Source organism: Equus caballus, chromosome 10 (assembly GCF_041296265.1).
Source record: "Equus caballus isolate H_3958 breed thoroughbred chromosome 10, TB-T2T, whole genome shotgun sequence".
Lineage (NCBI taxonomy): Eukaryota > Metazoa > Chordata > Mammalia > Perissodactyla > Equidae > Equus > Equus caballus.
The window spans coordinates 7820267-7834929 of record NC_091693.1 but is presented as its reverse complement, the minus strand read 5'-3'; the positions used below and the strand labels follow the sequence as shown (position 1 = coordinate 7834929).

General features: G+C 38.7%; 2 protein-coding genes across 2 annotated transcripts in view; both read left to right on the top strand.

Annotated features, from left to right (window-relative positions):
- Positions 1-13575, top strand: part of LOC100052108 (abasic site processing protein HMCES) — a 96812-nt gene extending 83237 nt beyond the window's left edge. Inside the window, exon 11 of the transcript XR_011422323.1 lies at positions 9772-13575. The gene's annotated coding sequence lies outside the window, so the exon portion shown is untranslated. The remainder of the gene's footprint in view (positions 1-9771) is intronic.
- The window catches only part of LOC102150658 (zinc finger protein 568), a gene marked incomplete at its 5' end in the record, with an annotated part of 33180 nt that extends 18858 nt beyond the window's left edge, over positions 1-14322 (top strand). The window contains one exon of the mRNA XM_070224290.1: positions 9772-14322. Within this exon, the coding sequence (XP_070080391.1) occupies positions 9772-11219 (1448 nt within the window). The remainder of the gene's footprint in view (positions 1-9771) is intronic.
- Positions 14323-14663: the final 341 nt, after the last annotated feature.

Genomic DNA, 14663 nt, shown 5'->3' with positions numbered 1-14663 from the left:
AACTTACAGTTACACTTGATTTTTCTCTTTTTTTCTTTTTCTACTTTGTTCTTTTCTCCTCTAATCTTTATTATTTCCTTCCTTCTGGTATCTTTGGGTTTAGTTTGCTCTTTTTTATCTAGTTCCTTAAGGTGTATAATTAGATAATTGATTTGAGATCTTTTTTTTTTTATATAGGCATTTTAAGCTGTAAATTTCCCTTTAAGATCTGTTTTAACTATATTTTGTTAAGTTTTGGTATGTTTAGTTTTCCTTTCATCCAACTCAGAGGTATTTTCCAATTTCTCTTGTGATTTCTTCTTTGACGCATTGGTTATTTAACAGTATGTTGTTTTCTGTCACCTTGTTGATCTTCTGGCTGGTTGATCTATCCATTATTGAAAGTAGAGCATTGAAGTCTCCAGTTTGTTGAATTGTCTATTTTTCCCTTCAATTCTATTAGTTTTTGCTTCATGTATTTGAGGGCTTTATTATTATGTGCATATATGCTTATAATATAATTTCTGATAGATTAACCCTCTTATCATTATAAAATCGTCCTTCTTTGTCTCTAGTTAAAATTTTTTTCCTAACCTCTATTTTGTCTGACAAGAGTATAGTTATTGAAGCTCACTTTTGATTACTCTTTGCAGGGTATATCTTTTTTTATCCTTCTCTGTCAACCTTTTTGTGTCCTTGAATTTAGTGTGTCTCTTGTAGACAGCACATACTTGGATCATGTTTTTTTAATACATCCTGCCTATTTCTGCCATTTGTTTGGGTGTTTAATATGTTTACATTTAATGTAACTACTGCTAGGGTAGGATTTGTGTCTGGCATTGTGGTATTTGTTTTCTGCGTGTGTTATTTTCCTTTTGTACTTCTATTCTTCCATTACTATATTTATATTAAAGAGATATTTTCTAGAGTCCCATTTTAGGTTTCTTATTGTTTCTTTTACTATAGTTTTTAGAGTTATTTTCTCAGCAGTTGCCCTGGAAATTACAATTAGCATCTTAAAACAATTTAGTTTGGATTAATACTAACTTAACTTTAATCTTATTAAAAAATTGTGCCCCAGTATACCCCTGTTCCCTCCTCCCTTCTTTATACTATTACTGTCATACAAATACACCTTATAACAGTATAAGCCAATATGGGTGGGCAGGATAATGACTCCCTCAAAAATATCCACATCCCAATCCCTGGAAACTGTTGCCCTTACGTGGCAAAGAGCAATTAAGGTTGCAGATCAGCTGGCCTTAAATTAGGGAGATTATCCTAGATTATTCACATGGGTTCAATGTAATCACAAGGGTCCTTGAAAGAGTTAGAGGTGTGACGACAGAAGAAATGTACAGAGGGATGCAGTGTGCTGCTTTTGAAGATGGAGGAAGGGGACCGTGATGAGCTAAGGAGTGTGGGCAGTCTCCAGGAGTTGGAAAAGGCAAGGAAACAGATTCTTCCCTAGAGCCTCAAGAAAGGAGTACAGCCTGGCTGCCAACACATTCGTTTTAGCCTGTCGAGACCCATGTCAGACTTCTGACCTCCAGAACCACATGCAAGGTAATAAGTTTCAGTTGTTTTAAGCTGCTACATTTATGGTGATTTGTTATATAAGAAATGGGAAACTAACACACCATCAACACATCTTTATAATTGTTGCTTTATGTAGTTGTCTTTTAAGTCAGATAGAAGAAGCAAAAATACTTTTATATCGTCTTATATTTGCCTATGTAGTTACCTTTACTGATGCTCTTTATTTCTTTGTGTGAATTCAAGGTGTCTTCTGTCCTTTCATTTCAGCCTAAACAGCTCCCTTTAGTATTTCTTATAGGGCAGATCTGCTAGTGATAAATTCCTTTTGTTTTAAAAATAATCTGGGAATATCTTAATTTTTCTTGTTTTTATGAAGGATAGTTTTAACATAGAATTCTTGATTTACAGTCCCTTTTTTTTTCAAATATGTTATTCTACTTTCTTCTATTCTCCATGGTTTTGCTGCCAGTCTTATTGAGGATCCTTTGTATGTGATGAATTGCTTCTCTTGATGCTTTTAAGATTTTATCTTTGACTTTTATGAGTTGACTGTGGTGTGTCTAGGTTTGGATCAAGTTTATTCCAAGTTTGTAGCAAGTTTATTCCACTTGGAGTTCATTGAGCTTCTTAGATGTGTAATGTTTTTCATCAAATATGGGGAGTTTGGGGACATTATTTCTTCAAATGTTTTTCTACCCCTTTCTTGTTCTCATTCAGGGACTCCCTTTATGCATATATTTCTATGCTTTATAATATCCCTCAGGTCTCTGAGGCTCTATTTTATTTTTTATTCCTTTTTCTTTCTGTACCACAGACTGAAATAGTCTGTCTGTTTACCTGTCTTCATGTTTGCTGATCCTTTCTTCTGCCAGTTCAAATCTGTTGCAGAGGTCTGCTGTTGAATTTTTTGTTTTAGTTACTGTACTTTTCAACTCAAATTTCTGTTTGGTTGTTTTTCTTTTTGTTTTTTGTTGAGGAAGATTCACCCTGAGCTAACATCTATTGCCAGTCCTCCTCTTTCTGTATGTGAGCTGCTGCCACAACATGGCCACTAACAGACAAGCGGTGTAGGTCCACGCCGGGGAACCAAATCCAGGCCACCAAAGCAGAGCACACTGAACTTAACGACTAAGCCACTGGGGCTGGCCCTGTCTTTTATAATTTCTGCCACTTTTTTGAGATTCTTATACTTTCCGTTAATTCTTTAGATATGACTTCCTTTAGTTCTTTGAACTAAAGGCATATTTATAGTAGCTTATTTAAAGTCTTTGTCTATTGAATCCATAAACTGGGCCCCCTCAGATACATTGTCTGTTAGCTGCTTTTTTTTTTTCTGTGTATGTGACATCTTTCCTGTTTCTTTGTATATCTCATAATTTTTTGTCAAAAAGTGGAGATTTTAGATAATATATTGTCACAAGTCTGGTATCTTTTTTTTTAATCAAGGTAAAATTGGTATATAACATTATGTAAGTTTCAGGTGTACATTATAATTCAACATCTGTATACACTACAAAGTGATCACCAAAAGTCTGGTTACCATCCATCACTATACAGTTGACCCCCTCACCCATTTCACCCACCCAAATCTAGTGTCTTATTTCTCTCTCACTGAGTTTGTTGTTGTTTCTGGGATTTGTTTTTTGTTTGTTTTTCTTGTTGCTGCTTTTTAATTTAGCAATTTTCCTTGACTAATTCTCTAGACTCTATTCTCTGTAGTGTACAGCCACTGAGCTCTCCAATAGCTTTCTTTTTTTAAGTTCTTGTTTTTATTTTTAAGTTTGGCTTCCTAGGGGTTACTCCTGGGTCAGTATAATTTGGTGGTAAGCCAATGATTGGTCAGAAGATTTCTTTAAATGCCTTACTGTATTTCTCCACTCTCTGCCAAGGAGATCTGTGTGAGAAGGCAGGCCTTCAAACTTGAGGTAGTTTACACGACAACCTTAGCTTGCACTTCCCGCTTTCACAGGACCTCAAGTTTAGGCAGATCTGAATGATTGGGCCTTCTCCTTTCTCAGGGCTTTCCTGGGCATGTGGACAACCCTCCCTTTTACATTCCCAGGAACACGTTGGAACTTCTCAGAGTTTCCTGTGGTCATCTAAGGCTTAAGATTTCCTTTCAAATTCCCCTCTAGTTATTGTTTGCCCCAGTTGAAATCACAGCCTTAGGCAGCTGGGACATTGCCAGGAGTTTGCTATTGTTTTCGGTAATGCTCTGGGTGGGACTTTCAGTCTCTCCTCTCCCCTAGCTGAGCTGAGCCCTGATTCAAATCAAATAGCAGCAACACCTTATGAATAGATTTTCCAGGGAGATGCAAGGTCTGAAAAAATATTGGATGGGTGATGTTTTTAATGGCACTCCAGAAGAGGTCAGACCTCTCCACTGGCTGCAAGCCTGCTAGCTTTTAACAACTGTGCCGATGAGCTGGCGAGGGAAGGGGAATGGGAAAGCCCCACATTAAAATGTCGCAAATCCTACTTTCTCACCAAGGTTCAGTAGTTTCTATTGGATCGACAATTTTCAGTTCATTTTGTGGCTTTGCTTAAATTTCAGAGTTCCAAAAATGTTTATTTTGGTTGGGTTTTTTTGCATTATTTTCATTGTTTTTGTTGGAGTGTGAGTTCACCAAGTTCCCCACTCTGAAAACAATTTCCTGTGTTCTCTTTTGCATTTAGAGTTGTTCTGTGGGTCACCATTCAGCAATTTCTTACTGGAGATACAACAGTGAACAAGTGAAAGGCCCTGTCTTGTGGGGTTTCTGGTACATTCTAGTGGGAAAGATGGACAAAAAATGGATACGTACATAATATTTAAGTAGCAGTACATTTTGAAGAAAAATCTCATTCAGTTTAAGCTAGAGAATAATGAGGTATGACTCTGTTATGTAGGATTGTGTTGTTGGGGACGGTCCTCTGAGGAAGTAACATTGGAGCAGGCGGACCTGAAAGAGGGAGGAAAGGAATTGTGCAGAGATGTGGTGAGGGGGAGACCAAGGTAGAGAGAACAGCAAGTACAAAGACTCTGAAGAGGAAATAGACTTCATGAATTGAGTGTCAGCAGGAAGCCAGTATGGGAATTAAGATACAGGTTTGTCATGAGTTACAGACATCCAGATTCCAGGAGCTTTGACCTTACAATTTCATTTTACTCTCACATAGAATGAAAAAGTATTTCATTGTACTCATATGTAGCACTTTGTAAGTGGAGGCTCCAGGGCTTCGGTGGCTCAGCCCCACCCAGCTTCAGGCTCCAGAGGATGAGAGTATAGCCTTCGTCCATATGGTGTGTGAGGAGTCACCACGGGTCCACCTTCCAAGCAGCAGAATTGAAGAGTGGGAGTGGGAGTGGGAGAGCATGTTCCTTCTCTCATTTCCATTCAAATCCCACTGGTCAGTTTCAAGTCTCATGATCAAACCTAGGCTGTCTGGAAAATGTAGTGTGTGTTCGGTATTACCATGTGCTGAGCTTACAACAGGGTATCACCTAGGGAGGTAGAAGTTGACAGAGAAGGAAAGATGTTGGATGACTCAGCCCTGGAGCACTTTGACGTTTAGTTGGGAAGAGGAGGAGGATCCAGCAAGAGAAAACAAGTAGGAATAGGCAGTGAGCTAGGAGGACTCAGGAGGATGTGGTGTCCAGGGTCCTAATGAGAATAGTGCTTTAAGGAGGAAGTAAACAGCCGCGTAAATACTGCTGATGGGTAAGACAGTAATTGAGGATTAACTAACTGTCGTAATTGGCTACGTGGAGCTTATTTGAGACCTTAAAATAGTAGTTTTGGTGGGGACTAGGGACAAAAATCTGACTATAGAGGTTTTAAGAGGGAAAGCGAATGGGAAGAAAAGCAAGAAAATGAATTAGGAAGACATACAAAGATTGCCCAACATTGTGGAAGGCCCATTTGAGGAGCCCTCAGTGTTTGGGGGTTTGTTTCCTTTTGGCTTTTTATTTTGAAATAATTTAGACTCAATAGGAGTTGCAAAAATAGTACAGAGTTCCTGTGTACTCTTCACTTAGCTTTCCCCAATGATAACATCTTACCTAATCATAGTACATTGTCAAAACCAGGAAATTGATGTTGACACAATAGTAGTAACTAAATAAACTACAAACCTTACTCAGATTTCACCCATTTTCACATATACTCTTTTTTTTTTTTGGTATATATTACTATGAAATTTTGTAACATGTAGATTCAAATAACCACTACAACAATTAGGATACAGAACGCTCAGCATTTGAAATATTTTTTTTTTTCTGGTGAGGAAGATTGGCCCTGAGCTAACATCTGTTGCCAATCTTCTTCTTTTTGCTGAAAGAAGATTGTCCCTAAGCTAACATCTGTGCCAGTCTTCCTCTATTTCGTATGTAGGACACCACCACAGCATGGCTTGATGAGTAGTGTGTAGGTCCGTGCCCGGAATCCAAACCCATGAACCCTGGGCCGCTGAAGTGGAGCGTGTGAACTTAACCACTACACCACAGGGCTGGCCCCTTAAATATTTTTTATAAAATATTTTTTAAACAGTGCTATAATGTTTAGTGAAATAAAGTCAGATACATAACATTTAGAATCTGTGCTGTTTCAGTTTTGTAAAAAGGCTGTTAAAAAACATTGGAAGGAAATATAAAAGGTGACAGTGAATAACCTAGGAAACAGCTAGGGTCAGGAGGGGTGGTAGGCCTGCTGGAATTAGTCTTGATTGACTTTTTAGGGGAAAATAAAGGATTGTCTTAGTTACAGGCTCCTTCTGGGAATGGTGTCTCTGGCGGGGAGGGAAGAGCCAAATGTGATCAGGGTTTATGACTCAGGGCTTCTTCTGGCCCTGCCCTTGAATCATGGCTCTTGAATTCATGGGAAATGTTGAGGAAGAGCCAGTCTTACCAGTAATCTGCAGAGGACTGAAGGGCTGACTTAAATCCCTAATCACTGATAACCCTGCAAGGTTTTCTTTTTAGAAACCTGCCCTGTGCTGTAGACAAAGAAATGGGTGTCTTTCTAGGGGCGATGGTTACAGGTGAGACACTGCTGTGAGAGAATAATAGGGGCAATATTATAATACTGGAAGACTTTTCAGATTGTGACAAATGATAGGAAGCCGCAAAGTCAAGTAGTAGGATCCAGGCAGAGTGGTGGGAATGCTGTACCAGGTAGAGGAACCTATACATTGACGGCGCTGAGGAGAGAAAGCTCTGGGTATTGAACACTTGAATGGAGGTCAGCATCATGCAGGGCCTTCTCACCAAAGCTGGGAGTTTGAATTTTTTTCTTGAGGACATTTGGCCCCCATTGAAGGATTTTAAACAAGGTAGGGACGTGATTGGGTTGGATTTCTAAGACCTCTCTCTGGCTGTCCTGTAGAGATTGAATCAGAGGGTTCATGAGTGAAAATGGTGAAGCTTGTTAGGAAGCTGTTGTGGGGTCCAGATGGTTTGGCCTTGTCCTAGAATAAGACCGTGGAGTAGGGAAAGTGGAGGGATTGAAGATCGATTCAGGGGAATGGTTCTTTGGCATTGACAAGTGATTGTACGGGGTGGGAGCCTGTGCTGTGCTGGATGTTACTTTTTTGCTTTCAGCATTCCTTTAAGGTCCATGATTATTATTTCAATCCATGTGTTTTGCATAATTTTCATTTTCTCGTAGATAGTTTTTCCAAAATATTAAAATAATAGTGTCTTCTGACATCTGATGTCTGGAACTTCCTATACAACATAAAATGCCAACATCATTTTACCAATCACTATGTAGACCTTGCTTAGTGCCCTTCTCCCAAGGACAGAATTATAGCCTCCCCAGTGTGAGTGGCATTTTCGTTAGATCCCAGATACAGACTATATGTTAGTCACAGAAGAATCTTCTCTGCTCACCAGTTGTTCCAGGCTTATTCATCTCTCTAGATTTCCCAGCTATGTGTCTTTTCTGCATCCTGCCCTGGGCTGGTCCAACCACCCTGAACCATAACAAGAGCAAGGGGAATAACCCAGGCAGCAAGGTGCTTGCATAAAACTCTGACACCGTAACTGAGCATCTGGAGAACAAGCATCTCCCCTGTCTCAGACCAGCATTCTTAATTTCTAAATAGTTAAGTAACTGTCCAGTGTCATACAACTAGCACATCATGGGACGAGGATCCATACCCAAGCACTCTGGTTGTAGAGTTGTATTCTTCCTCACAACACTATATAACCTCTCATAAATGGTTGCCATAGTATCCTCATTTTCCATTAGAATTTTCTCAGAATTACATAAGATTTTTATTGTTGTGTAAAGCTGTCAATATTCTAGGGGCCTGGTGTCAGCACATATACAGATTTACTCGAATGGTGCTGCCTTGCTTGTGCGTTACTGCCAGGTGCGTGGAAGTGATGTAGGGAGAGCATACTGAAGTTGGGAGGGATTGGAGGCAGGAAGACTCCTCTATCACCTGTTAAGTAATTAAAAGCATGGAGCAATGACTCTGATTCTCAAGTCACTCTCCTAATTTCATTATCTTTAGCATGTTTCCCTTTATTTCCACCTGAATACCCTTAATCTAGTGACTAGTTTATTTAACATTAATTGAACTGTGTGCTGGGGATTGGTTATATCATGGTGAGTAAAATAAGTATTATGTTAATTCTAGGCCACTTTGGGCAAAATTTTACCAGTAGGTAAACTGATTAATAAACATGTAATTCCAGAATTGAGGAATAGATTAGGAGGGCAAAGAAGAGGATACTTGACAGAAAATTAAGATATTTAGAATGAGAGAAGCTGGCCATGCAGAGATCCTGGAACAGAGCATTCATGGGAGATGGAGCATTTCCTGAAAGGGTCTAGGATGAGAAAGTAATTAGCATGATATAGGAGTCAAGTAGAGGCCAGTCTAGTGGGCTCATGGTGAATGAAGGAGAGAGCACTTCAAAATGAAGGTGAATAAGGAAGCAGGTCCTGATAGTGTGCAGTTTTGCAGGTCTGCTAAGGAATTTTATGTTTTATCTTATAAAGTGCAGGGAGAAGCACCGTATTTAAACAGTGAGTCCCTCACTTTGAATGGCGTCAGAATCACTGAGGGAGATTGATAAAAATACCAATGGCCATTCATTCATCAAACAAATAGTTATTGAGTATTTACTCAGTGCAGGTACAGTGAAGGGAGAGCAGACAATACAGAAGTGAACAAGTTAAAGTATAATCGAATCTGTTGAGTCTAGAGGTGAAGTTTACTGATGTCTGCAAGATGGATTGATGGATGGGATCGATAGATATGTGATAAGGCAAGTAGAGCCAAATGGTTATTGTAGGATTTAAGCAGTGGGAATATGGGGGTTCACTGTCCAATTCTTTCCATTTTTCTGTATGTTTGAAATTTTTTATAATGTTGGGGAAATAAATAAAATGACGTGATGATAAGTACTCTGCAAAAATAGAATCAGTAGAGTGATGAGGGTCCTGTTTTGTTGAGTGTTCGTATGCGTTGGCATTTGAATAGAGGTCGGAATGAAGTAATGGAATGAGCCATATTGACATCTTAGGGAAGAGATTTGCAGGCAGAGATTCTGAAGGAGGGATGTGCCTGGCAAGTTCGTGGAACATCCAGTTGATCAGGCAGTTGGAGCAGAGTCAGCTGAGGGGAGGAGGTGGGCAGCGAGATCAGAAAGGGGTAGTGCAGGACAAGTTCAGCGAAGTCCTTGTAGACCACATAAGGACTTTGACTTTTACTCTGCACGAGAGGGAAATCCAGTGGAGGGTTTTGAGCAGAAGAATGGCATGATCCAACTTACTCTAACAGGAACACGCCGACTACTGTCTCGGGTATGGAATATTGAGAGGGCAACAGTGGAAGCAGGGAGAGCCATCAGGATAGTGTCGTGTTAATCTTGATGAGGGATGGCTTTGGACAAGGTGAGAGATACTGATAGAGAGAAGTAGTGAAAATCTGGATGTATTTTGAGGCTAGAGATGAGGGGACTTTCTGTTAGATATAATGTAGGCTTTAGATTCTCATTTAGTTGGTCTTAGGTGGTTCCTGGACATCGTATTTTTAACAAGTTCCCCAGCTGACATGAAGAACCACTTCCCTCACAAGCTCTCCTCATTTTCTCTATTCTCATTCTTCCCTCCCCCTTATTTATTTTTTCTTACAAATTGCAATGCAGTGTTAAGAGTATTTAAATTATTCGCTGTTTTTAGTTTGTTATTTCTACTTCAGAACTATCCTTGCTTCTGCAACGTGAAAATCTCTCCTATTTTCGTTTTTGTTATCTTACAGATTGGGAGTCCAAGAGAAGAGAGACCAAGAATTTATCTCCAAAGGAGAACAGTTGTGAAATTAAATCATTACAACAGGAGATAACAAAAAGACTTACACACTCTAACCTTGAGTGCACTAGGGTCAGAGATAACAGAGAAATCAAATGCCACTTGGAGAGACAACAGAAGGGCCATTTCAGACAAGCTGTAATAACCTCTGAAGAAAGGTCCACTTCCACTCAGTGCACAGTTCATAGAGTACCTCAGACAATTCATACCAGAGCAAAGTCCTGTGAATGCAAGGAATGTAAGGAAGCTTTAGGGTCCCAATCACACCATATTCAACATGAAAGAAGTCATAATAAGGAAGAAGACTCTAAATGTGGAGAATGTGGGGAAGCCTTTAATAGTAGGTCAGACTTGATTAAGCATCAGAGAATTCATGAAAGCAAAAAAAGTACTGAAAATAAGAAATGTGCCTTTGTTCATGACTCTGAAATTACTAAACCTCAGAGCATTAGTACTGGTGAGAAAACTCATAATTGTAAGGAATGCGGGAAAGCCTTTCATTCTAGCTCACAACTTAGCAAACATCAAAAGATTCATATAGGTGAGAAACCCTTTAAATGTAAGGAGTGTGGGAAGGCCTTTCCATCTACCTCACAACTTAATTTACATCAAAGAATTCATACTGATGAGAAATACTATGAATGTAAGGAATGTGGGAAAGCCTTTACCCGTCCCTCACACCTTTTTCGACATCAGAGAATCCACACTGGTGAAAAACCCCATAAATGTAAGGAATGTGGGAAAGCTTTTCGTTATGACACACAACTTAGTCTTCATCAGATCATCCATACTGGTGAAAGACGCTATGAATGTAAGGAATGTGGAAAGGTCTATAGTTGCGCCTCACAGCTGAGTCTGCATCAAAGAGTTCATACTGGTGAGAAACCTCATAAATGTAAGGAATGTGGGAAAGCTTTTATCTCTGATTCACATCTTATTCGACATCAGAGTGTTCATACTGGTGAGAAACCATATAAATGCAAGGAATGTGGGAAGTCCTTTCGTCGTGGCTCAGAACTTACTCGACATCAGAGAGCTCACACTGGTGAGAAACCCTATAAGTGTAGGGAATGTGAAATGGCCTTTACTTGTAGCACAGAACTTATTCGACATCAAAAAGTTCACAGTGGTGAGAGACCCCATAAATGCAAGGAATGTGGGAAGGCTTTTATTCGAAGGTCAGAACTTACCCATCACGAGAGAAGTCATAGTGGTGAAAAACCCTATGAGTGTAAGGAATGTGGGAAGGCCTTTGGTCGTGGTTCAGAACTTAGTCGGCACCAGAAAATTCATACTGGTGAGAAACCCTATGAATGTAAGGAATGTGGGAAGGCCTTTTTTCGTGGCTCACACCTCAGTCAACATCAGAGAATTCATACGGGACAGAGGAGTGAATGAAGACTTGGGAGAAGACTCAGAATTTAATTGACATCAGAAAGTCATGCTAGTAAAACAAACAAAAACCCCTGTGATTGTAAGGAATGTGGGGAAGCATTTGAAGATAGGAGCTTACTCAGTATCAGAGTTCATACTGTGGATGTAAGGCCTTTATTTAAGGGCCAGAATTTATGTGACCTTTGTTACTGATGAGAAACCTTATAAATGTTAAGAATTGGGAGAGGGTTTATGTGTGTTTCAGAGTTTATTAAACATGAGAGTTCAGTTGGTGAAAACTCTGTGAATATAAGGAAAGTGGGAAGGCTTAGGAAGCAGTGAATGTGGTAAAGACAGTCATTCAAACTTGGCTCAACATCAGGGTCATTAGCCCTTATGGGAAATAGAGGATTCATAGTAAAAGTGTCATATATATGAGACACCAGTTTGTTTTAGCTAACAAGTTATTCATATGATAATTATTACTTGAGGAAGGCTACGTTAATGTTAAAAATATAGCACTTCTTCCATCCCACTCAAATCTCATTAAATATTTGCAAGCTCATTCTCTGAAATTAACCTGGGCTGAATCAGAGTGGGAAAGGATTGAACCAGTGTTTAGGCTTTACTCGCCTTCACCATTGTAACTCATTTCTTACAGGGCAATTTACTTAACTATGTCTAAATTTTCTCAATTATAAGTTAGTAATATTAGCACCATATTTCTTAGTAGCATTGTGAAGATTAAATAATTACATTATATCCCTTAGAATAGTGTCAGGCTCGTATTGAAGTTGTGTTAAATAGGAGCTGCTTTTATTGTACTTTTCTTTATTTTCATAATTGTGTTTATTAGAGATCATATGAGAGAAAGGCCTATGTGTCAGTGACTATAAGACACCTTTCTTTATTGAGTGTTAGGTAATTCCTTCTGGAGGAAGATTAAAAACTGACGTTTTCCTTCATAGGTTGCCCTTTTCCCCATCAGTGAATTCACAATGGAATATCCCCAGGAGAATAAAGAGGAGTTGCTGGGAGATCAGAGGGAAGATTTAGATGATTTATTAGAACCTTCCAAAAACAAGACGTATGCCACAATCTGCCTCTCTTCTAGAGAATTACAAAATAACAAAGCCTTAGCCAAAATCTATTCCTCCACAAGGAAATTTAAAAGATACCTGTATAAATACTTTTTATATTAAAAAGGGAATCAAGGCAAATTACCATTAGGAATGAATGACAAAGAGACAACTACATGTTGAAATTTGTAGGATGCAACAAAGCTGCACTCTGAGGAAAATTAGCTTCTTTCAATATGTGGAGAAAACAGGAACAATTAAAGGCCAGGATTCCTTCTCAGTTCACTGTACTTGGTGCACTGCTTGTTTCTCGTAGGTTCCCAGTAAACATTTGTTGATGGGAAGAATGAGAGGGAGAATGAAAAGGCATTCGAGTATGTAGAAAAGGTCTAACAAAATAAGTGCAAAGCCAGAAAAAAACCTTGAAAGCTTTTTTTTTTTTTTAAAAAAAAAGATTACACTCTAAAAAGAAAAAACTCAAGTACATGAATGAGAAAGGATATGAAACTACAAAAACAGAGGTGATTTCAAGAAGGCAATGTTGTGGCAGACACCGTGGGTTGCCTGTCATCAGTGTTAACTGTTCTCCCTTTTCCAGGATTGCCTGCTCCCCACCTTAGTCTGTGCCAGATGTGGGCTCTCCTAGCTTGTTTTGCATCTGGGCATGTGTATCACGGTCCTGGCCACAGAAGTTCCAAGCAAGAATCTGCAAGTGGACTTCAGTTAAGTTTTCTTTGCTAATAAAGTAGAAGGAAATAGTCTTCCTATATACAGGATGCACGTCTGTGTGTCTGTATGATACCTGGCATTGTGGCCATTTTGCAAGCAGAAAGGAAGGGGCTGAAATTGGCACAGGGAGAGGGTGGAATTACGTGTGTCCTTGACATTATTGAGCTGGTGAAAAAATTCAGAACTACCCTGTCCCTGGGTTTGTATGAAATTAAGAAACTCCGTACGTACCTGTTATGAGTTTATACTCATCTTTTTATAATATATCTGAGTCCTGGAAAAAATTATTTTCATATATACATATATATATACACACATTCAACTTTAGTAAGATGAGAAAATGTTTATATTCAGCTTTTTTATAGTATATCTGAAATTGTAGAAAAGCATTTTCTTAAATATTAGACATATATATGTGTTTATATGTATACGTTTGTTCAGTGAGATGTAGGAAGTGTTCATTTACATTCAACATTTTATAGTGTATGTTTATATTCAGCTTTTTACAGTATTTCTGAAATCTTTGAAAAGTATTATTTTCCTGAATAAAGTAAGAGCCACGAAAAAACTGATTAGAGCTACACCATGTAATTTCTCTAGTACCAGAGATACTACAGATAAAATCTTCTACGTCTTCAAGATACAAAGAGTCACAGCTATAAGACTAGCTTAAGCCTTGTACCCTTTTACCAGATTTGTAAAAGGACAGCATCCAAATCAAATGAGCTATAAAAATAATCCATTGTACTCATAGCATATGAACATTCCAATTGAAATAGCAAGTCAAATCTAGGAATTTACGGAAAGAAGAAAATAGGGTTTTAAAATCTAAATCATGACTTTACCTGTGCAATTGTTAAAAAATGTAATATATAAATGTACTGTTTACACATTGAAAGCTGGACACTAAAATAACTATTACCCACTGAAAGTAGTAGACAAGAAACTATTACAGCATATGCATACTCATCTGCTGTGAAGAGCCTGCAGCTGTCCATGTAATCCTACCTCATGGTCTGTGGACGTTCTTAACATTTGCAATAATCACCATCCAGTGGATTCCACTTTTACCTCATGCTTTATAAAAACAAGTTTAATGTAAACATGTATTACATAATAAACCAGTCATAGCTAAATATCAGCCCGTTGGAGGACAATTTATAATAAAAATTCAAGCAGTTTTTAAAAGGGGGAAATGATCACTAAATTTTATCTGCACTGGAATATATTTTATGTCACTTCTTTTTTTTTTTTTAATTTTTTGCTTAATAGCTCTTTTTTTTTTTTTTAAGATTTTTTTTTTTTTTTTTTCCTTTTTTTCCTCAAAGCCCCCCGGTACATAGTTGTATATTCTTCGTTGTGGGTCCTTCTAGTTGTGGCATGTGGGACGCTGCCTCAGCGTGGTTTGATGAGCAGTACCATGTCCGCGCCCAGGATTCGAACTGACGAAACACTGGGCCGCCTGCAGCGGAGCGCGCGAACTTAACCACTCGGCCACGGGGACAGCCCCTTTATGTCACTTCTTGAACGTTGTACTTAGAGAAGTTGTACCCTTTAGAAGAAGAATGAATAAAGCTAGGCAAAACTAGGTGCGTTCATAGTACTGGTTTCATACAGTTTCTGACATTTTTTTGAGTTATAATAAACGTTGAGGTGGTTC